Below are 24,206 nucleotides of genomic sequence, written 5' to 3' on the forward strand. Positions count from 1 at the left end.
AAAATACTAGTGTTGCAATGGCCTGGTCAGAATCCAGACCTAAACGGGAGTGAAATGGTGTGGGGGACATAAAGAGAGCTGTGGGTAAACTAATGTCTGCAAACTGCAATAAACTGAAGCAATGTAAAGAAGAGTGGGCTAAAATCTTCCTATAACAACATCAGAGACTGAGAAAGCTGATAAATCATGATCTGAAGTAAGTGCTGCTTTAAGTGACTCTACAAGATGCTGAATCATGGGGTATAGTATTTCACACTATGCCTTAGAGCTGTGAAAACCCAAGATAGAGGCTTTATAGAGCCAGACTTTGAGACTTCAAAATGCAGAGCCCAAAACCAATAGATGGACTTCACGGATGCTACGTCTATCATTAATTCAGTGGACGGGCCTCATGGAACATGTAGTGAAAGGCACCTACATCCACATTGACTTTTATATTTGATGGAAGTATTTGTTGGCTTTTTGTTTGCCATGGTTCCTAATTTAACGTATCACACACTGTCAGCTGTCACAGTTAACTTGATCACAGCATGAACCAAATGAGGTGCGTTAACTTCCTGTAAAGTGCAGCATTCATACAGTACTACGACGTAAACACCATCATTTTGTATTATATACAAACTGGAAGAAAGTTGGTTTATTTATTTTTATTTTATTTATTATTAGCCTGTTTGTTTGTCCATTTTCACCAACCAGTTTGAAGTCTATTGACAGTTCTTTATTTCTGTATATGTTTAATAACCTTCCACCATTAATCATTTAATCTTTGGTGTTCAAAAGGCACCGCATCTAAGAGCCACAAACATGATGCAGTCATGAAGACGTTATTCTTGGTTAATCGCGATTGCATCAGTATCATTCTGCAGAATAAACACTCACTTCCTGTCAGTTTTTTAGCCCTTCCCCTGCCATAAACGTAGAACTGACTATGACGTTTAAATAGCCTTAGTTTTGCATAAATGTATGCATTGCTCATGTTTGCGCAATATCATATGGTCCCGGTAAGTTCCAGATGGCTTACGAGTTGCTACATGAAATTACTGAAGCTTTTTCATGCATAAAAAGATCATGTATGAATTCATGTTTCCTAAAATAAAATTTGGCTCTGAGTCAGTAGTCTCCTTATTGGATGAGGGTTAAAGTTTAAATTCATTTTAATTAAAGGTCTTTGGTGGAATAGTACCAAGAAAACGAGTAAATTTCCACCACAAAGCATTTCCTCTAACTGAGCACAGACAGGGAAGGGGAAGTTTTCTACACCCTGCCTTGTGTGTGCCTTCTCAGATACACTTTAAGGCACTGATGTCAGTGTTTCTTTCTTTAGGAGCTTCTATGTATCCTCTAGGGGGAGTAGTGGCAGCTCTGGCACATACCCTCCCATTGCCAGTAATGATAGTTATTTATCGAAGCTTTTCCTGTTGTTTGTCATATTTCTACTTGTCTCCTCCCTTTCTTTTGTTTCCTTTAATCTTGCTCCTTCCTCTTTTTTATGCTGATTTTATATTGTTATTGTTTACGCCTAAAAGCAGTTCTCCATCGCTTACTCTCCCTTTCTGTTTGTCTTCCTCTTTTCTCTCTCCAGCCCTTCCTCCATCTCCCCTTTGTCCTCTAAGTGGGCCAGAGGTCTGCTTGTCTGAAGTTTGTTTGGGAACACCATAGGGGACAGATTGCCCACTCCTTAAACATCAAAACGGTGACTAGAGGCGATCGTATATCAGCTCAGTCCACCAAGATTGAACACACAACTTTTGTCACATTTGTCTGTAGGTCAGTCATGAGGCTTCACAGCTGCTGGTTTGCTGCTGGCTTTAAGTTTGATTTGACTCCAGCAGTCGGTCATTTAATAGAGAGATTCATTCAATGCTGAATACAGGAAACTGTTGTGTCCTCTCTCTATCACCATTGTTTTTATGGTCCCTCTTTCATGAAAAATGTTTTAAATATTCATGTAAAAAATATTTGGTCTTATCTAAAAAGGAAGTCTTAAGCCTGAGGTGAAAACAAGTAAACATAAAACAAAATACAGGAAGTCTTGCTGTTTTTTATGTGGTGTAAGAATAACCACAGAAATCTGCTGAGGCCCTTTGTTTGCAGTTGAAATTGCATTTTAAGTCAGTTCTGAGAACATGTTGGCAAAACCCCCAATTCCAAGTCTGCATCGTGGGTTTAAGCAAACATGTCCAGAAAATGTCACAGTTATGTAATGGTTATGCAGTGTTGTGTAATACTATGCACAATACACTTTAAAAAACAACAAAAAGTCGCTAAAAAAGACGTGAAAGCGCTACTCTCAACAAGCAGCGGGTGCTGTAACGCAGTCAGTTCTTCTTTTACTCTTTTACTCTTATGCTGTTTTGTGGATCACAAGGTTTAAAACTACTTATAAACACACACACACAAAGTAACTCCACCAGAGTGCCTATTTTGGGTCACTTTTGCCGGTCCAAGCCCGGGTAAAGGAGCAGGGTTGGAATTGTGACATTAAAAAAAAACAATAATTGCTAAAAGAAATTTAATTTGTAGTTCTAAATAAACTCTAAATGCTTTTAGGACGTTTTTTACTCACTTTATGTCTCTTCCACGATGTTATTTCTCTCTCCAACAACATAGGTTACAGTTAGATTAGCATGACCAATTATGCAAATTAGGCGATGACGTCATTTAGCGACTTCTAGCGACTTTTAGGACAACCAACAGCGATTTTCCTTACTGAGGAGTTGGCAACACTGCCCTCTCTTGGTGTGGCTGGTTAGGTGAGGCTGGCTGCAGTAATCGCTGCCAGTCTGTCGTAGCCATACGAGAGGTGAGTTGTATTGTTGCACACACAATGTAGCTAAGTAGTACAGACACGTAAAAGATGTTTGATTAACTGATGGGCACCGAGTGTAATAAGGGCGTAGTGGACACATGTCCACAACACCCGTTTTATGTACTTTTCATTTGTTTATTATTGTGTAAAACTGTATGCTAAAGCAGAATGCTAATGGGATGTTCTGCCATAGTGTGCTGTTTGGAGTGGTGTGTGGCGAGCCTTTGCACTGATAAAACACCGCTGTTTCCATTCAGCAAATAATGTGGCAACGATCGATCAGAGACTCCTTGTCTTCTTAAAAACACAACACAACGCAGAGTCGAGGAGTCTGTTTGGGCCGAACTGTTGCAGTGGGGTGACGCAGAAACCGGTTACACATGCATGTGAGAAAGGTGTCTACTTCCGGCCGAAGCATTTTACAATAGTTACGGGTCAGAATATCTGTTAAGATGTTAAGAATAATAAGTATCGCCTAAATTGTTTGGAGTAATGAAACATTTCAATATAATGTAGACAAAAATGAAAAATAAAACGATAGTTACGGATCAGGACTCCCCGATCCTTACTGCGCATGTGCAAAGTCGGACCGTACAAATCGGGTCTACCTCATTCGTACCGTGCATGTGCAGAAGTATTCTTCTTCTTCTGTTTCGTTTAATGGCAGTTTACTCCCCAGTGTACGAGGATACCGCCACCTGGTGACTGAGCGAATGAGCCCTATTGTAAAATGAACGAGCGTCATTACAAATGCGTGTTAAATTTGATTTAGTGATAGTCGAGTGTGTTTATGATTGTCTGTGTGGAGAGGATTGTTGGAATAGTAATGATGATGTCCGCTATCGCTGTCAATTGTCAGTAAACACTTCATCTGGCTGATGAATCTTCATGTGACATATTACTAAGTCAGTATTATTAAGTCTGTAATTAGGCGCCATTCTTCTTATTTTACGGAGCTGTTGTTCGATTAGGGGACGCTCTCTGTTGAGGAGAAAAGCATGCTATGAGCTAACTGGGTGCTAACCGTGTCACTCAAATACATTAACTGTTGCAATGTTGGCAAAGAGAGGAAGTGACGTAAGATTTGCGCATGCGTGGTACCGATCGGGTTTCTGGTGCGGATCGGGTAGTGACAGGCTGCATCCTCCGGAGGCAGCATTTGTAGGCCGATTACGTCAGAGCGACGCACCAAAGGCTGTCCAAATTCGTAGACTCCAAACGCAGCCAACAAATGCGTCCTCCTTTTCCCGAATTTGAAGGATGGGTCGGGTGTATCCTTCGTGGCCAACCATATCCCAGAATTCATAGCACAGCCCAGCCAATTCCAGTTTCCAACAATGGCAGCCACTACTAAGTTTTAATATTACTCTTATTACTCTTTCTGGGTCACAAAATAAACTTTTAACATATTTTCCAGCGAGAATGTAGCTGTGTAAACTTCAAATATCTGCTTGGTTCCTCCTTGGTTTTCACACAGCTGAATAAACGTTAAACAGAAAACTGATTAAATAGAAGTGTGAGATGGTCGAGAATTTACGCCAGTGTCCTGTTATATTTTAGATAGCAGGGAGCAGGCGGCCGAGTTTATTAAACTCCACCGAGACAGCGGTGACGCTAATCAGAAAGCTAGACCGTCCAGTTTCACAGCCATTTACTTCCGGCCTACCCGACCTTCTGAGGACCCGGCCCAAGTAGACCGCGAATGACGGGTCCAGAAGGCTTAGAACCAAACGCAGATTCAATGCACATGGTTAAACTATTCATAAGAATTTGTTTAAAGAGATGGAATGGAGAACGTGGCTAGAGCTAGGAGTGTCAGCAGAGAGCAGGAACCAGAGGAAAAGCTATCGAGAGACTGATCACCTGGGTCGTGATGGGAACAGTCCAATGGGAATTCTGCATCAATCAGTCAGCGTAATGCCTAAAAGTTTATTCAGATGTAAATATATAAAAATTTTAAAATGAACAATATGAAAAAAAATCATCAGTGTTTTTAATGACACTGCATTTCATTCATGTGTCTCTATTGGACAGTGTTGTAGAAGTTACAGAAGATAGGAATCAGTTCCACCTTGGCCTGACGTTTGATCACGTTTGGTTGTACTGGCTTTGAGCCTGTTTGTGATACGCTACATCCACATGATACAGCTACTCTAGCTTTTTTTGAAGTGTCGTGAAATATTTTTGCTTAAATGTTCTGCAGAACGAATGCAGCGCACATACAGTACAGATATTATCTGAAACAGCATTACACAGTGTTACACCTACTTTACAGTTTCACCACAGTGCAACGTCTCTCAGTATTGTTGAGATGTTTTCTATTATTATGTCCAGTATCAAATTTCTGCTGTACTCAAATCTTTCTATTCTCTCTTTTTCTTCTGTGTGAGGGATTCCTGCATTAATCATGCAGCTTAGAAACTTCATATGCACACCGTGAAAACACCTCCAAATAAATTCAGTGAAAGGTTGTCAAGATAAGGTTGTCTAAAACATTTATGAATGAACTTGTATAGAAAGTGTTTCTAGGAAACATTATCTAACACTTCTACATTCTTAAAAAAAAAGTATGCTTGGTTTAACTTTCAAATAACCAACGAACCAGTCCATCAGCTCAAAGCTATTGTACATTACTGCATTTTTGTCATAATTAGTGGTAAAATTGAATGATGATGAGATGCTCCCCACTCATATAATTACAAATATGGGAAAATATGCTCACTTTACTTTTGCTATCAATGGCTTGGCTCTATTAACAGGTTGTACCACATACGACATGGGCAAGAGTATGAGGCAACAACTCTTAACTGATATCAGCACAAAACCTGTACAACAGGAGCTTCATGTCACTGGTTTCCATTAATGTTTAATTCTTGTCAGACAGAAACAGAAAAAAAAAAACAGCACATGTTATAGTATAGTGACTCTGAACTTTTTAATATAATAACATACTGTTGTTCCAAATGCTTGGTACACTGTTCACTGATACAGCAGGACGACCAGATGAAGAAACACTGTCAGACTTTAACAAATGCTAAGCAGTTAAATCATTTCATGTATAAGAGTCTATATTTAGTGGTTGATGTGATAATCGCAGGTAGATATTCTCAGAATCTGCAGCACAATCCACAGACACCAGCATTGCAGCAGCCGCAGCAAAAGCGACACTTAATGCCACGCTTCTGTCTGTGGTACGGCATCTGTGTGAAAGAGGAGAAGAGCAGAGAGTTTATCTTCAGCTGCAAGTCACTTCATTGTTTCTAATTTTATGTAAAGCTGTGAGTGCACAGTCTATTTTAAACATCTTCCTGTATTTGAGAGATCTCACAATTACTGTCTTCATTCATTCATTTATTGAATGAAACTCACCACCCATGAGTCAGCTGATATCTCCTGATGTTCAGCAGCTGGACTGTCATTGCTCACAGCCTCTTGTAGCTCTTGCAGTTCTCGTATCTGTAGAGAAAGAAAACAGATCTTAGCATCTTCACAACAAATTCATGCAGAAGAAGCACATTACATGAATTTAACACAGTCTGTAACCTCAGCAAATGTGGCAGAGCTCTGCTGAATGCAAATACACATGAGTGCAACGGCCACTGCAACTGCAACGCTGAACGTCTTCATCTTCAGGAGGTTTGAGTGGTTTAAGGTGGTCAGATCCTTTGACTCTCTCGTTGACTCTTGTCAGCTCCTTTGTGATGGTTGACTGAGGGAAAAGGTGCTGGTATTTATACTCATTTGCTCCACTGCTGCCTCGTCACTTAGAGTACAGAAACTATGAACAGGCTTGCATCAATAGGACAGGGAAAACCCATATAGTTAAACATCCGAAGAAAAGGTCAAAGTTCATGCCGACTGAGAAAAGTACAGATTTTCTCGTTCCTCAGGAATTTCCCATTCCCAGAATTTCATAGCACAGGAAAATAAGGAGTTTTGCAAAGTATTGCAAAACTCCTTATTTTTGCAATAAGGAGTTTCTGCTCCTCAGAACCGCAAACCGTGGAGTTTGCGGTTCTGAGGATTCCTGCTCCAACAACCACTCAGTATTAACAAACTGTATGTCACAGACAATGTGTGAGATTATACTGTTTTAGTAACATTGTGTCCTCAGTTACTGCATCAACTACATGCTTGTATTACACAGTTTATCACAATAAACTTTATGGTCATTTAGATATAATGTGGAATTTTGTTGTCATTTTAAATGTCGTATTTTCCTTTGTTACATTTGTAAAACTGACTGCTATGCACCGTCCATCCATCAATTCATCCATCAAAGCTGCCATAAAACCTAATTTTTGGATTAACCCTCCGAAGTCTGAATCCCAGCTGTGCACATCAACATCACTGATTTGCACAAATACAGTTTATAATGAAGACATGTTAAATATTAAGCACTGAAAACAGTTTGGTTGTTGTTTGGAACGTCATTTAATGCATGTTGTTTTGTTGCCATAGTGATGCCTCCAGGGGAAAATTAGGGAGCAGAGCAAGAATAAGACTGTGGATATATGTTTTGATAGCTTTGGGTTCTCTTTGTTTTTGCCTAACAATCATAAAGAAATGTATTATATTTTGTGTGTGTCCTCATTATTGAGCTTTAATCCTGCATAAAGGCCAAGATGAATCTCTTAGAGTAGAACTTTACAGTAACTATTAGAATAAAAAAAAAACACACATTGACTGCTTTAGTTTTTAAGATTCACTTCTGTCTTAAGTATTTTTTGTCTCTATATAAAAGATATCAAAATCTGTGCATACAACTTGATGTAAAAAGAATCTATGTACATTCTGCAGTCTATGATGCTAGAATGGCATCACAGCATTTAAACATGTTTTGAATGAAAACATCAGTATATGAAAACAAAACTGAAGAGACACTGCAACCGTATGAAGGAAGACGACTATTTAGTGAAATTTCTACATTTCCCTGAGGATTAACTGCTCTGTCATTTACCAAGAACTAAAGTAAGCTCAAATTTCATTTTATAGACTTAAGATCATTTACTTAAATATAAAGCCTGATTTTCCTGCCTGCCAGGACAGTATTTATGTACTTTACATTGTGCAAGTCTAGACTATATTTTACATCATAGAGAGGATGATGTGGATCTATTATTCAGGAAAACAAATGAAGACTTAACTATTTGTCAGCTGTTGTAATATTTGACAAATTATACATAAATTAGAAAATGTTCTTAATCATATCTTAGAGTGACAGAAGCTCTGCTGTTAATCTTAGTATCTGCCGTTTTTACATGCTTACATGAACACACACAGTTACTGTCCCTCCATTTAGAAAGACAGAGGCATCAGAGTGAGCATCATTCAACACAGATGCTCTCACAACACAAATCCTGACGTCGGTTTGCAATAAATGTAATTTAAAAAATTTACATTCATGTATGCTATATGCATTTTGTCCATTCCAAAGTTGTGAGTCTATACCAGCTAAAATGCTGTCTTTAGTTATTAACATTTGAAATGATGAAGGCACTTGAAAGTAACACAACATTAGCTGCCTTTCCAGAAAAAGACAAAAACCTTTCAGAAGTACGTAAGGTTTTGTGAGGTTTTCCTCCCAGGCTTCTAGACTTCTGATTGGCCAATATTTCTACACAGTTAGGATTTGGCATGTTCCTGACTTTGTTTTTAGGGTTTACATGTGGAAGGAGATATTTTTTCAAAACTGCACATGTGGACGGGAATTTTTTTTAAACGAAAAAGGAAAATTTCCGTTTACAAAAATGCCCGTGTACGTGTGGACGTAGCCTAAAGTTATCACAAAAAAAGCAAATTCGCTGAACATTCTGAGTTTTTTAGTGATCATTGTTGTTTTCTGTTCCTTGTAGTCAAAATGAATGGAAGCGGAGATGGATCACAAAATAACCGTAATGGTAAGCACATGTACTCAGTCGTAAAATTGATGAAAAACTGATTTTCAGCAGATATTTATGAATGCTAATTAAAAGATAAAATGATCTTGCAGGCCGACAGGTTAACCCAGAAATGTTTCCAAGAGGAGATCAGGAGCCAGCTTATGAACCTGTTGGTGGATTCTGGGGTTTACTGGAAAGACTTTATGTTACTCTCTATGATATCTTTTTTTGGAGGCTGACTGAGCTACTAGATGAATTAGAGGATCGATATGATGTCTTATATATTGACTTTCACAATGTCAATGACGGCAATGTCAACAATGTAAACAATCACAATATTAATGTGAGAGACAATAATGCCAATGTTGACAACAATGAACTGCATGATGATCATAACGCTATTGTTGTTGTCGGCATTGAAAATGACGATTCTGATGAGGTATTTGAAGACTGTGAGGATGTTCACCCGTACATCCCAGAAGAGGATCCTCAGCCAGGTGTATCCAGGAAGAGGTCTAGAGAGATGGATGTGGAAGATGTGGAACCAAACAAAAGAATCAGATGGAGCAAGGAGTTTTCTGATGATGACTCTATCTCTGCCTGTGACACTGATAGCGAGGGCTGTCCTCATCTTGGTAATATTGCTGATGAGGTACCGCTGCCTGTTGGATCCACGAAAAGGTCCAGAAAGGAAGATGGAGATGAAGAAAAGCCTAATAGCAAAAAATCCAGGCTCGCAAACTCTGATTCGGGGACCAGCTCAATTGTGTATGATCACTCTGAGAGCAGTAATGATGAACTTTTTGAAGATGCCCATGAAGAGCCTGACAACCATGAAACTGGAGGCACGAGGAAAAGGTCCCGAGAGGATTTGGAGGAAGAAGAGGAATACTTGCGCGTTTGCAAATTTCGGAGGTGTTCAAATGAGTCCACCAGCACCAGTGATGACAACTAACACTATTTCAACTGGATTTTTCTGTATCCTTTTAGTAGGCTGATGGCCTGCTCAGGTGACCCTGAATCCTCCCGTGGTTTTGCTGCAATAAGCTGGGCATACACTGTGCAATTTTTTCAGTCGTGTTATTCAGCTCCTGTTCAAACTGTACGATTGACTCGTAGGGGTTAGAAGTTCGTAGGTCACGATGCAGGGTCTCATACTATACGGCCCGCTGCTCTGTGCAACCTGAGTGCTCACACTGTGTGTCCATAGCATGAAGGTTATAACACAAAAGTTTACACTATTTTCACGGTTGTTGTGAGGCCACATCGAAAAGGCTCAGATGAGCTTGGCAGTTCTACAAGTTGTGCCTCCATCCCTTGTGTCCGGATCACACGCTGCACTGCTGTGCTGTTCTGTCTTTTCGCTTTCATCTCTGTGTTTGCGCGTCCGCAGTGTGAGACGCTGCGTTGACACCCTCACGACGGCCGACAGGATTTCAAACAGGTTTGATTTTCTTACGACCAAACGACTGATGATCGGGAGCTGGTCGTGAGGTGTTAATCACTTCTCGTTACCCCACGTATACGATGTACGACACACGATTAAGGCCAAACTCGGGTCGATCCCCAAAACGGTCGCACGACTGAAAAATCGGCTCAAAATGGGCCAAAAAATCGCACATTGTATGTCCAGCATTAGGCGTAGGCTGCCGGGGGATTCCCATGATGCACTGGGTGTTTCTTCTTCACCCACTATGTGTTAATAGACCTCTCTGCACTGAATTGTACTTGTTGTTAACCTCTGGCTCTCTTCCACAGAATGTCTTTATCCTGTTTTCCTTCCCCCTCCCCAACCGGTCGCAGCAGATGGCCGCCCCTCCCTGAGCCTGGTTCTGCTGGAGGTTTCTTCCTGTTAAAAGGGAGTTTTTCCTTCTCACTGTCGCCAAAGTGCTTGCTCATAGGGGGTCATTTGATTGTTGGGTTTTTCTTTGTAAGTATACCTTACAATATAAAGCACCTTGAGGTGACTGTTACTGTGATTTGGCACTCTATAAAAAAAAATGAATTGAATTTAAAATTGAATGGATGTCACTGTGTAGATTCCCTCCATACACAGCAAATCCAGCATGTCCAAATTAACACTGTCGGATTTGATTTCAACACTATTAAAGTGTCTATATGGGTCCACACCAGAGAGTGTTAATTTAACACTTTTTGGAGAGTTGGTACGTTAACTCTGATTTAGTGTTAAACACCAAATCTGTCTGGAGTTGATAATTTAACACTTGGTGTTAAGAGTTTATATATTAACTCTCAAAGAGTATTTTAGTTTAACTACGTAAGAGTTATCTTCTAATTCATTCTAAAAAGTGGGAATTTTACTGTTCTGAACTTCTAGAAATTTCTTTTGGAAATAAACATTTACTAAAAAGATGCAATGGTTTTTGAAAAACATTTATTCTGAACTGTGCGCCACAATTTCAAAACATTTTCTGAAAGATGTAACAGTATACATGTTCTCACTTTCATTAGAATTTTGTTTATCAAAAGGTCTGACATGGTAAATGCAAATAACAGCATTCTCATCACTTATTTCTTCAATACAATATGCATGTCCTTCATTCATCCCTTTGTGGAACTTCAACGCACTTCTGCTCTCCCCCATATTCCATCTTCACAAGCATATCCTGTGTGGAGATTGAATAAAAATTAGTTGACACTAATTAATGGCACAAATAATCCAGTAAACAATTGCAGCACAGTAAAAAAAAAAAAAAGTAATCCTCTTTGAGCTATTACTTGTGTAAAGTATTTTCCCAAAAGACAAGGACACAGGCAACAGGTAATACTGAACTAAATGTAAAACCTCAACCTTTTTCATTTTTACCTAAACCGTGTGCACAAAACTCTGGAGGGATCTAAATGCTAAGGTACAACAACAACAACAACAATCTTTATTTATAGAGCACATTTAAAAGCCAAGGGCATGCCAAAGTGCTTTACATAAAAGAATAAAACAATAAAACAATTAACACTATAACATCAGAGTCATATAAGTGTGGAATTATGTTCACAGGTAAAAACCACTAATAAGAGTAAACTATAGCACATAGCTATAGCAAAGTAAAGCGGTACCATCAAACACAGTGATAGAGAACATAGACAACGCAAGACAACGCAAGACAAACAGAAAAATTAATAGAATAACTCACTGCAAACAAGGCCAGGATTTAACTGGTAGAAAAAGCAAGTTCAAACAGATATGTTTTAAGCCGTGATTTAAAAGATTGAATAGAATCAGACGCCCGGATGCCAATCGGGAGATTGTTCCACAGCTCAGGTGCAGCTAGAGCAAACGCTCGATCACCTCTAGACTTCAAACGAGATCTGGGCTGAACCAACAATAACTGTGAGGATGATCTTAAAGCCCTCGCAGGAGCATATGAGTTTAAGAGTTCCTTAAGATAGCTTGGTCCTGTGTTATTAGTAATTTTAAAAGTAAGCAACAGAATTTTAAATTGAATACGAAATTTCACAGGCAACCAGTGCAGATCAGCGAGGACGGGAGTGATGTGAGCAAACTTCTTAGTTTTAGTTAGAATGCGTGCAGCAGCATTCTGGACTGTCTGTAATCTATGTAGAAGGGTAGAGTGGAGACCAAAATAAAGTGAATTACAATAATCTAGCCTTGACGTTACAAAGGCATGGATGAGCTTTTCCAGGTCATTGTGCGGGATATAGTGTTTGGCCTTAGAAATAAGGCGAAGTTGGTAAAAACTGGATCTGACGACAGCAGACACTTGTTTATCAAGTTTAAATGAGCTGTCAAGTAGCACACCCAGATTCCCGACAGTGTCAGAGAAGGAGCTAGTGAGAAAACCAAAGGCATCACGAAGTTTGGCACGGAGGTAGGTAGGTAGGTAGGTAGAACCCAGTCAGGACATCTGCTACTGCTGTTTGCTCGTTTTTATTTTTATTTTTATGGGAGATCGTTTTCAGGGTTCAAGTAGCACCATTATACCAACATTTCAAATTCTAGACATTGTTTTAGGTGTATTTGACCAAAGGTTTGACTGAAAATTCACATGCAAGCTTTTTTTCAAGGCTGTGGTATTTGCCCGCAAACAATACCTTTCAGCTAGCTAAAACAGAATATTATGCTATCACCGAGCAACATGGCTAATGCCTTTCACACAGCTTTGTCTCAACTCCAAAGAGCCACAGAAGTAAAAGATAATAATAATAATTGAAACAATCTTTGAAAAAAATGACTTACCAAGCATGGCAAACAACTCAAATATGTAGAGCAAAATGTTCTGAAACGGCTTCACTTCAGCTTTGATTGGAGCCTGTGGTGCTGGGGGCGGAGTCTGTGAATTTACTCTGTTGGTGTCATAGCCCCTGTAGGAGTTCAGAGTTAAGAGGTCAAGAGTTAATGTTTCCATTGTAACACCTCCAGATTTGAAATAGAAACACTAATTTTTAACACTCGATTTTAACTACTATCATTTTACACCTCAGAGTTACATTAAAAGAATGTGACTCTGCTTAGAGTAAAATTAACTCTACTTTTGCAAGAAGACTACTAACACCAAAACATTTAACACTTTTGAATTTGCTGTACAGGAGGATGCAGCCCATGAATTTGGACACCCTTAAAGACTTAAACATACAAATTTGATGCAGCAAGACAACCATAGAGACAGGACTGAAGGAACAGAATGGCATCATCAAAGGGAGCTCACACATCTATAGCCTTACTAAGCAACAAACCAAAGGCACAAATGACAAAAAGACACAAAAATAGCAAAATAACTGAAGACCGTAAACAATATGAAACTAAAACAAAAAATCATGAACCCACAAAATTTAAAACTCTGAGTTTATAACTGCAGTTTGATGGTTGACCACTATCACAGGTTTTAATAATGCTTCGGACAGTTCTTAACCTAGTTTCAGCAGCTTCAGTAATCTCAACTGTTTTCTTGATTTACCTGTTTGCTTAGTTAAATCCAGCTGGAGGCTTTTTCTTTTTCTTCTTCTTCTTCTTCTTCTTTAAGCCAGACAGTATACAGTATGTCCATTACGTAACTGAGATCAAAAATCTCATTTTCAAGAATGACCAAGCCACAACACAAACACATAAGACCAACATCCAGATCATCTGTAATGTAGGATCAAGGTCAAAACACGAACAATTACTAACAAATTTCTGGCCAGCGACATCAAAATGACAAACACTGTTTTCTCTGTTACTCATAAAGGAGCAGTGCGATAGTTGCTGGATCTCAGAATATAGTCTTAGTTCAATATTCTAGCACAGTCGTTTAATTTCTGTGTTCTTTCGTGTAACTTGTTAGTTAAATAATGTCTGACCAAGTCTAACTTTGCCTTTTCACTTTTTAGTTCTTAAAAATTTCAGTGTGACTCAACTGGATGATTTGTTTTATCGGTGGGTGTGCTGAACAACTGTCTCACTACGCTCGTGTTTATTTCAGTGAGTGTGACAAACTATCTTCGTGAGTCGTTTCATCATCACCACAACAATGTGAAAGCCAGAGCCACAACGTGATGACTCAGGAACAAGTCAAGTAGTGTTTTCAAACCTTTAGAAACAGGCAGCTCTTACTGAGGACAGAACACTTCCACAACATATTTGACACAGACGAACTCTAAATAACATAGAAAAATGCTCTATTAGAAGTAAAAGCCCTGCCTTAAAGCAGTCTGAATAACACAAGAAACTCCCGTAAAGTAAAAGAAGTTTCACAAAACAGACACGGTGTTATTGTTTTAATTACATGAACTATAGTTAGCTAGTTTCCTCACTGGTGCCCAGCTTGAGAGTCCGGCCTATCTAAGAGGCCACCATATAAATCTGAGGAGTGGTGAGATGATTTTGATTTATAAATACTAGATGAGGAATCCAAACAGCTTTTTGCATTAGGTTTATTGAAATTGAGATGTTTTATTATGTTTTGGGTAAAAATATTTGCTTTATGCTGTAAAAAAAAATACATCCTTGTGAGATGCAGATGGCACACACGTTTAAAAAGGCACTGACGTCTCACATGGCTGACTGTCAGAGCTGTTTGCCTTGTCAGTTTTGCAGCATCAGTCTCAGCCTGTAAGTTGGTCAGAGTCACAGTGTTGATGCAGCTGTGCTCATCGGTCACAGGCTGGGTGAACCTCTACCCTCTGCGCTGCTGGGAGGCTTTTAGGCATCTAAAACAAACACACAAAGACACACCGGAGAGGAAGACAAACTCCTGAGCATTTTTAATGAACAACACAGCACAGCCAGTGCAGGGCTTTCACAGTTATTTGCACTAGACAGAGAGGACAAGAGCAGGTAGAAAGCAAACCCAAGTAATTACCAGAGAAAAGAAAATACAGAGACACATTTAGAGTGACAGACAAGATAGTCAGCCATGCTACACTGCTGAGCTCAAATTATCCAGTAAGCACCAATCATAAAGTACATCTGCAGCCAAAAGTAAAAAAAAAAAACATGCTCATCTGTGTCACATTATTCAGCAATCGATGCAGTGGTTGTGGAAATATTCAGTAGTTTGGTGATCAAAAGTCTGTACAAGATTTTGAGGCTATTTATCAAGTATATTTAGAGATATTTAATGTAATTTTTGGCAAATTAGATAATGGGTAAAAACTGTGTTTTTAAAAAAGAAACTAATGAGAAGTTTCATACTGGGTCAACCAGCAGGCCTGACTTTGCCCTCCCTTGTGACATACACAAGACAGGTAAAATATTTAGTTATAAAGGTAGAAAAGACAGAATCAAAAACATGATATGAAAAAAGTATAAAATGTTAGCATTAAACCTGAAGACAGCTGTTTCTCCAGATGTTCGATGTACTGCTGGCGTCTGTCAATCATTCTCTCCCACGCAGAGACCTCAGAGGTCAGGTTGGCAAGTCGTCGGGCCTGTTTATCAACGAGAACCTGCAACACAGCAACAATGTTAAAGTGTAAGAAGATCTCTGAACTTCATTGATAAATCCATCGAAGCAACTGCTGAAGCTTTCTTCTTTGTAAGGTTCAATCAGCATGCTCCTGATCCAGGACAGCTCCAGTGCTAATGGTACAGCAGCTGTTGATATTTATGCAGCATTTGGAAAGTTTGTCATGTTTTTAACACCCTCACAATTGACTTCCTTGCCTCAGTAGCTCTGTTAATGTTGGTAAGGTAATGTTGGCTGAAACCTGCCCACATATAAAGAGATCGCTTGGTAGTGGCCATTTCCAGCTCCAGTTGCTTAAGTAATGTGCTAATTTATTTACCACCCCCTCATATGCGAGTCATCAATATACTTTGCAAAACATTTTTTTGCAGCAAACGTGAGTGTGACTGATGACTTGGTCTCTTCATGATTCCTGATAATTTATTGGTTAACTTCCTGGTTTTTGCTCACCTTCATGGAGCTGATGCCAGTGCAAGCCCCACCCCCTGACCTTGCCTCAGTCAGGCTCCTCATACTCTGGAGGATCCGGTTCATGCGGCGTTGCATGGCTGCCTGTTCAGTCTCCAGATCCTCCGACTCCTTCTGCAGGTCTCTGACTGTCCTCCATTGTCTGTCCCTCCTGGCAGACGATCTCTGCAGGACCTTCCTCACCTGGAGAGAAACACATTTAAATCAGCCAAACCACCAAGGAAGATGCAGAGCTATGGGCTTAAAATCTAATATTTTATGCCATTTTAGTTGATTTTGATTAATAAAAAGTAGAAGATGGTTACCTGTAATTTTATCAATACTTTCAGCTTAACAAAGCTGCCATATTCAATGTTATATTTTACCCATCTTACAAAGGACAGCACAAATATATAATAAAATAATAATATAACAATCAGTTATTAGGTAATTAATCAATTACTGGATTTAAATGACAATAAATTAGTAGCTAGTGTGTTAGAGTAGTGTTATTTTTAATCAAATAACACTACACTAACACACTAGTGTAGACTCCAAAATTTTAGACTCCAAAATGAACTGTTTTCTTCAAAGTTGTTAGTTGTAGCTTTAAAAAACATCCAAAATATATAATCTGAAGCATATGCTGGAGATTTTGGGGCAAAGATTGCACACTAGGTTGTCTGATTTGCTGTGAAAAGTAATTTGCAGAGCTCTCACTCACCTGTTTGTGAGTCCGTCCCACTTGTATATTTTTCTTACGAAGGCTCTCCAAACGCTTTGTTGCCCCGTCCATCTCTCTTCCCATCATTTGCCCGTGCTGCTCCAGTCGCTCCACGTTCTCAGTCACCTCTTCCAGCAGGTGAGCCAGACCCAGCGAGAGCATCTTCACCTGAGACACAGGGACCTGACCTAGTGCAGGTGAACACCAGACATGGTGAAGTCCTACCAGTAAAGTGGACAACTGCAACACTTGGCTCACCCTCATGCTCCAAAACGTCACCAGTTAGCGGCTTTAAATCCCTCTATTCAAATCTACTGACAACTCAGAAGCACATCTGATTAAATACCAGAGTACCAGCAGCTGTTGAGCTGTTGAGAGGTGATTAAACGTCTGCAGAGTCTGTAGTGTACTGATATGTCTCGGATGTTCCCAGAGGAGGTCTGGAGCTCTGTATGGTGAAGGATAGAGGGATGAGGAGAGGGTGGAGAGCCACATGGAGGCAAGAAGGGGTGTTCCCAGTCTGACGTATGAATTATAAAATAGGAGAATTTAACCAAAAGTTTGAATATTATATTTAACATCACAGGCTGGCTTGTAATATATATTCACTGTATGAATTTTAAGTGATCAATATACTAATACCTTTCACATGTGCACATCACACATTGTTTGCACATGGAAAATTATTTAATAACTCCTTAAAGAAAGACGAACAATAACAAACGTTTGCAATGTTTAATAATTTAAACTAAAGCCAACACTTTGCTGAACTTTGAACACATTTTTCCCTATGTGAAAGAGTCTGTGTTGCATTTATACATGAAAGAAAGAGAGAAAGAGAGACGCCTGCTGGTTGTTTCAGGAGCTTCGATGAGCTCTGTACTTCTACAAAGTGAACTGGATATACAGGATATTTATTTCTTCCTCCAAGCCAAGTCTGTGGTTGGTTAGAGGGAACACTATGTTTAAATCATATGCAAAAATAACATCAACGACAACAATATTGTTACTAATGAGGTAAAGTGCAACTCCAAGAGCAGCCACACTGATCAGGAGTAATATTTTCTGACTCTCACACAGTACCAGCTCTAACAGTTTCAGATCCTCATGTTGGGGAAACATAGGCACCATATTTAATTGTTGCCCATATTCTCTTCTGACTCTGGGGACAAACGATGGTAAAATACTGACCCAAGGCCATAGCGATGATGGTTTTCGCATATGTATGTGCAGAGATCAGAATGAGCTTAAGGAGAGATTTTTATTTAAAAACAAAAAAATACATCTAATGGGAAACTCTACAGTTGTACAAGGATATCTACTTAACAGGTGTTCATGATCCTCTCAGCCAGTAATAAGACAAAAAGATCAACTGCATGCACTATCTAACGTTTTTGGGTTCGGGTCAGGGTAATGCTTTATAATACAGCATGTAAATAAGGGTGTAATACTCCTGTATTTAATTGGACTTTCAAGGTATTTTATTTTAAATTACAGTGTAATTATATTTTATATACAAATGCTTAAAGGCACACTAGAATAACGTACATTGTAAATATGCTGTACTTTCAGGATTCAGGGTTTATATTTGAATATTTTGTCTTTACACCTTTATGTTTTTACATCTTTATTTAATAGTCACTATGTTCATGTACATGAAGGATGTTCTTTTATTCAACTGTCCTTTTATTTTATCAAGATAATTATAATAACTTATAAGAAAAAGATAAATACCATTAAAATCTGCAGGCCATTGTGTCCTTATTAGAGATGGCACGATACCACTTTTTTATGTCCGATACCGATATCATAAATTTGGATATCTGCCGATACCGATATGAATCCGATATAGTGTTTTTTAGTCAACAAAACTGTTTTTTAAATATCTTGCTGCATTTTGTATAAGTTCATACTCAAGTTTAAAACAACAACTACACTAAAGCTATTCTGTTATACCTGTATGCAAAAAAAAATATTTCATAGTTCAGCAATACTGATCAATCTAATAAACTTAAACCTACACCATCCTCCCTATTCTGGTATTTTAAAGAGTACTTAGCATAAATATTAAGCAACCTAACTAATAGGGTTCCAACTCCCAGCAACAACAAAAATAAATAAATAAAAAATAGGGAACCACCCCTCACGCTCCACCTCATGATGCTTAATCAACGTAATCAACCTTAATTTGATGCAGTGTGAAAAAAATGCACAGAAATAAATTATTTTTCAAGAAATATTAAATAGATTCAACATCTTTCTTCAACAGAATTGCAGACTGCACAGATGGTACCTTCCCAAAGGAAAAAGTACTATAGCTTACTAGGGTATATATATTAGACTTAATAGTCACTATATACAATAATGGACTTCTATTCATTTTGCATCAAATTAAAACTTTGGGTGTCAGATAATTATTTATTAAAAGCTAGACATTTTAAATGAGAATAAGAAAGAAAAGTATGTCTTTGTGCCCCCTTTTCCCTGTTAATGCCCTATCGGCCCCCCTGGCTAAACTTTGCTAGATCCGCCCCTGCACAGTTACCAGCCGTCAGCTACATAGAAAAAGATCCTGGAGTAGAAAGTAATATTAAATACATTCTAACAACAGCTGATCAAGCTTAAACGTGCTGCTGTTGTTCAGCCGCTGGTTTCCTCTTTCTGGTGCAAAGTGGGCCAAAAGCAAACTAGAGACACGGACTCGCGACAGAAAAGCCGATCAGCTGATCGTTAAGCAGTTTCATGATTGAAGCAGCAGCAAGAAGAGGCAGTCGCTTGTTAAGCTTAACGCAGGAATGCTTTACAAACATTCAGAGATGGACTTACACACTTGCTTTACTTCTCTCGGGGATAACTTTGTCGGAGATGAAATGCCGGGTTGCTAGCGAAGCTCCAAATGCTATCCAGACCACCGACAGGTCCGCATGCCACAGCCGCTCTATCACGTGATGCATACTGCTCCGACGTGCTAACGTTCTGAGATGAGTTACGGCGTGTTGCAAGTTTTGTGAGGTGCTTTCTGATATTTAATGGATCGGATTACATTTTTTATTTTTCTCCGATATCCGATCCAGTAATTTAGGTCAGTATCGGACCGATACCGATACGTAATATCGGATCGGTCCATCTCTAGTCCTTATAATAATGGATCCATGTCTAACGTCTAACTTTTTTTTTCTGTCACAATGACTGTTCAAACAACTGTCAAAAGGAGTGTACAGAAAGCACTTTCCTGTAAAATACCAGGAAGTTAGGTAAGGTTAAACTACTCTGTAATATGGTCCACACGCTGAAAAGTACAGTGTACTTACAGTGTGAGATGAAGAAATATTGTTTGTTTTTTCTGTAAAATTACCAAGAAATTATGCAGTACTTAAAATTACTTACAGAATAATTTGTGTCTCCTTTTCTGCAAAATACCTGAAGTTATCTGATTCTTAAAATTACTAAAATTACTTATGCATTACTTAAAATTTACTTAGAGTATAAGAGTATATTGCCATTCTAAAAAATAACATGATTTTTGATTTATCTGCATTTAATAACAACTTACACTTACACCATGACACTTTTAAAACATTGACTTTCTACAAAAACAAAGAAAGAAAGAAAGCGTATACTACCTACCTAGGTTACATACAGACCAAGTATGGACATAAAGAACATACTGGAGCATTTACCTGCTAAACAGCCAGATATCCTCCATATGGGGGTAAAGACCGAAAACAGAGCAAATATTGGAGATACGGTGTTCAGCTGGACAGAAATATAACACACAGCTGAATGATAATGTTTCCTCGTGCTGGACGTGGGTGCTAGTGATGTGATTAAGTACACTCACACAGGCTTGTTTTGATTTCATGTTATAAAACACAAAAGATGAAACCTGCACTAAAATGTTTTATTTTATTGGATAAAAAGAGACAGGAAAAAGAATGAAACTGATTTACTCCGATGTGGGTTGTTAATGCCAGAAAGCTGATGAAAATATTATTTTCAAACCTTCTTGTTTGGCCTCTTTGTGCCAGTTAAGGTTTTCTGCAGTGAACTGAATTAAGAGAATAAGACTTCCTGCAAGAGTGGCTTTGTCAAAAAGAGGCAGACCAACAAACTCTTTGAATTGTTTTGGAGCAGGGACAGGCCTCATGCACAAATGGCACTATGTAAGCTCATAAAGCCCGATTTATAAAAGGAGAGAAAAGAGTCAGCCTCAGCCCACTGCTTCCTCCTGGCATTGTGCAGAAAAAAGCTGCAGGGCAGCAGAGTCACCGGGTCACTACATGAGCAAGAGGACAGGCTACAAAGTAAGGCAGCGTGTCTTTGTTATTAATGATTTCTGTGAATAATATACAATAAATAATGCTTTGATCCTCAATGATAATAAAGCTCTATATGTCAATATTTAAAAGGTGAGGTTGTCTTATAGGAGAGATTTTAGTAAACCAAAGCTTCATAGAAAATTATTATATCTTGTATTGCCTTGTCAATCTAATGAAAGACTTAACTGAGGGCTCTTTAAAATAAAATTATGAAAAGTGACATGGAGATCAGAAGTGTTTTTAAGCTGTAAATCTTAAGTTGCTCTCAGAATGCTTTTTGTAGCCTCATTAGCTTGTTGTTCTCGGACCCAGAAGCTACTGTAGTCTACCCTCCTGTCCAGAGTGTGGTTACATATCCTTCCTTCATAGGGAGTCAGAAACAACATTTAACTGGTGTTTATTGATAAATAAATGCATTAATAAAATATTAATATTTAGTTTATCTCATTTGTTTTGGGTGGGTCAGCAGTATTTAACTGTTAAGTGCACTAATTACTTGATTCAAAACGTATGATGTGTTCACCTGTGTTCAGCTGGACTGGCACTTTTAAATGGAATTAATTATTAATCATATAATACCAGATCAAACATAAAGCCTGTGGGCCAGAATCAGCCCGGCAAAGACTCCAATCCGGCCCACTTGAAAGCTTTGGAAAATGCCAAGAAATGCACAGATGTTGAACTTTAAGCTGTGTTTTTATAATGTGTACAGGTTTTCCTACTGATAAAGCCCTCCCTCAATTCCCATTCATGCAACAAATTAGTTAAGTAATAGATAAACAACTTAATGACAGAAAAGTTTTTCACTCCCCGTCACCACTACTACTACTATTGCTATGTTTTTTTTAAAATCTGTGAATTAAGAAAAACTTTATGTTTTATAAATACAGGACAGTGCGAGCAATGAGCTACCAGAACATTCTCTGTAATTTCACACATTCATCATGTAACTAAGACAGTGTTTAACATGCACTTCTTTTTCTTATATTAAGAAAACTCAGGGGCTAAATGTTTAGGAAATGTCATTCACTGCTCCATTCAAGATCAAAGTGAGCTGTCAAATGAGTTTGATATTCCTGATATAAACTCTTCTATAGTGGCTTTTTACTTAAACACCATTAGAAGTGTAAGGGTGAGGAGCCAAGAGCATGTGTCAGGGGTGTGTGTGTCTGTGTTTGTCTGAGGAGGCTGGACTATAACTCCATAGCTTGTCAGAGAGTCTGTAAGAAAGAAGCTATGAAGAGTATGAAGACGTGCATCTGGAGCATCTGTGACTGACACTTTGCAGTAAGTGAAAAAGATTTTTTGAGAAAAATAGATTCTCTTTTTCCCCCCTTTGTTTCTGCATGTTTTATTTTTGGATTTACATGGTGAAATGATCATATAGTCTGCAGCTCTATACAATATTTGATCATGTTATAGGTTTCAGTTCTTGTTCCATGTGCTTCAGCTACAATCTAAAATAATCTATGCTTAAATTAACCTCTGTCTGCAAAATAGGTCCGTGCATATGAGAGCTAAAACAAATCTATTTTAGTATCTACAAATGCAAGTTTCACAACTTTTTGGGCTGCTGGGCAGACTGTGTTTCCCCTGAGACTTTCACACTAAAAAAAGGAATGTTATGTGCGATGGGGGACTGAGAAGACTGTACAGATAAGCCTGTCAAACAGGCTTTGGCAAACATAACTGAAAGGAGAAACAGGCAGGCAAGAAGCTGTAAATATTAAGAACTGTTGCAGTACAAGAAAAGGAACAGCCCTTTTGACTTGTCCAAGCACAGCCACCACTTATAACTGTGTTGTATCAAGACTTGTGAGAAAGAAAGAGAGAGAGAACAGAAAAATACATTTCAGGCATAATGAAGTCATTACACCTGCACTTTCCCCACTGAGGCACATCAAATTACCTCTTGTTAAACAAAAAGCCTTTGGTAAGTTGTGAAATTACACAAGACACTGGTGACTGACAGAGTGACAACAGGGTGTGTGCACAAAGGTATTTCACAGCACAAAGCTGCTAGTGTAATCTACTGCAGAAGAGACTATCCCTGCTGTTTAAGAAAGGAACAGTTAGATCCTTACTGGGATAAGGGGGCTAATTGTTAACTGCCAGTGACTTTTGGTTATTTGTGTAACCACAGTTCTCAGAATAGCATCTGTGTTTTTGGTAGGTCTTAAGAGCTTGAAAAGAAGGTGTAACGTGGTAGACTAACGTGCGTGTTACAGAAGGCAAAACACCTTTAACCTTTTAAAAGACATTTCAACTCTTATCCCAAAGGTTTCTTTAGTTCTCAAACAAAAAGGTGGAGATTCCCAGGTATTTAAAACCTAGTGGGTGTTGTCACTTAGGGGGTGGTCAGTGACCCACTATCATCATGCATCATCATCTGTGTGAAAAAGGCGTGGGTCATTACCACCGAAGGTTTTGGGTGAAACCACTGTGATACTTTCCCCTGCTACATGTGACCTACTGAAGTGTTGTTGTTGTTATGCAAATAACCTTTAAGTAGGTCTGTAATATTTTTCCCTCTATTGTGGAAAACAGTTGTTCAGTACAAAATGCCTGTGAAGTGCAGCTGTTCAAACGTTGCCATATGTAAAAGCTACAGTGCAAAATATTGAAACATTTCCAGGACAGTACTTTTAATGCATTATTTTTATGATGCAGCTTTATAATCCCCGCCCCCCTCAACTTAAGAACTACCCCCAAGTGGCTCTTAATGTTACTGGAGTTCAAAGAAAGGGTGCCTGAACAGCTGGCAGGACCACATCCCAAGATCATCAAATATGTAAAAAACTAAATCCAGCAGGGAGGCTCAAACGACTTATTGTAGTTACTGAAATTGTTATTCACACTGCTAACTGCTCAACTTATTCCAGCATACTGTTAAAGTTTGGCATGAACCTGAGCACATTGTGTTCACTTTTGAAAGTGAATGAGTGCAATTGAGTAAGAGCGGAGAATTTATAGCAAAAATGATTTACGTGACATGAGAAAGTGGGATGAGTGACGGGTTTAAGATGGAGCTGTGGAGTGCGGCCACAAGTTGTAAATCATTGCTAAATGGCTGAGGAGATTATTTAGTCACTGTTGGCACTG

At 38.7% G+C, this 24,206-nt stretch overlaps 3 protein-coding genes across 6 annotated transcripts; 1 reads left to right on the forward strand and 2 right to left on the reverse strand.

The window, feature by feature from the left end:
* The first annotated feature begins 2,793 nt into the window (after positions 1-2,793).
* LOC309709612 (uncharacterized protein) lies at positions 2,794-11,567 on the forward strand. The gene is made up of 3 exons (XM_082538348.1): positions 2,794-2,803; positions 8,665-8,709; positions 8,802-11,567. The coding sequence occupies exons 2-3, from the start codon at positions 8,670-8,672 to the stop codon at positions 9,644-9,646; spliced, it is 885 nt and encodes a 294-aa protein (XP_082394474.1). The 5' UTR covers positions 2,794-2,803; positions 8,665-8,669; the 3' UTR covers positions 9,647-11,567.
* On the reverse strand, positions 5,211-7,135 carry LOC309709623 (hepcidin-like). Its single transcript, XM_082538364.1, has 3 exons — positions 6,353-7,135; positions 6,179-6,265; positions 5,211-6,009 (listed from the first exon to the last, which is right to left on the reverse strand). Exons 1-3 carry the CDS (start codon positions 6,434-6,436, stop codon positions 5,917-5,919), a joined length of 264 nt encoding a protein of 87 aa, XP_082394490.1. The 5' UTR covers positions 6,437-7,135; the 3' UTR covers positions 5,211-5,916.
* A 3,046-nt stretch (positions 11,568-14,613) lies between the features above and the next one.
* Positions 14,614-20,668, reverse strand: LOC309709621 (uncharacterized protein). Of its 4 annotated transcripts, none has more exons than XM_082538360.1 (5): positions 20,466-20,668; positions 16,786-17,233; positions 16,065-16,265; positions 15,474-15,594; positions 14,614-14,856 (listed from the first exon to the last, which is right to left on the reverse strand). In XM_082538360.1, exons 2-5 carry the CDS (start codon positions 17,047-17,049, stop codon positions 14,849-14,851), a joined length of 594 nt encoding a protein of 197 aa, XP_082394486.1. In that variant the 5' UTR covers positions 17,050-17,233; positions 20,466-20,668; the 3' UTR covers positions 14,614-14,848. The 4 variants fall into 4 exon arrangements, with proteins under 4 accessions (XP_082394486.1, XP_082394488.1, XP_082394487.1 ...); XM_082538362.1 differs by having other exon boundaries at positions 16,786-16,973; positions 20,466-20,665; XM_082538361.1 differs by lacking the exon at positions 20,466-20,668 and adding an exon at positions 19,612-20,077 and having other exon boundaries at positions 16,786-16,973.
* Positions 20,669-24,206: the final 3,538 nt, after the last annotated feature.

The sequence above is a fragment of the Aulonocara stuartgranti genome (assembly GCF_965226115.1).
Source record: "Aulonocara stuartgranti genome assembly, chromosome: 7".
Classification (NCBI taxonomy): domain Eukaryota; kingdom Metazoa; phylum Chordata; class Actinopteri; order Cichliformes; family Cichlidae; genus Aulonocara; species Aulonocara stuartgranti.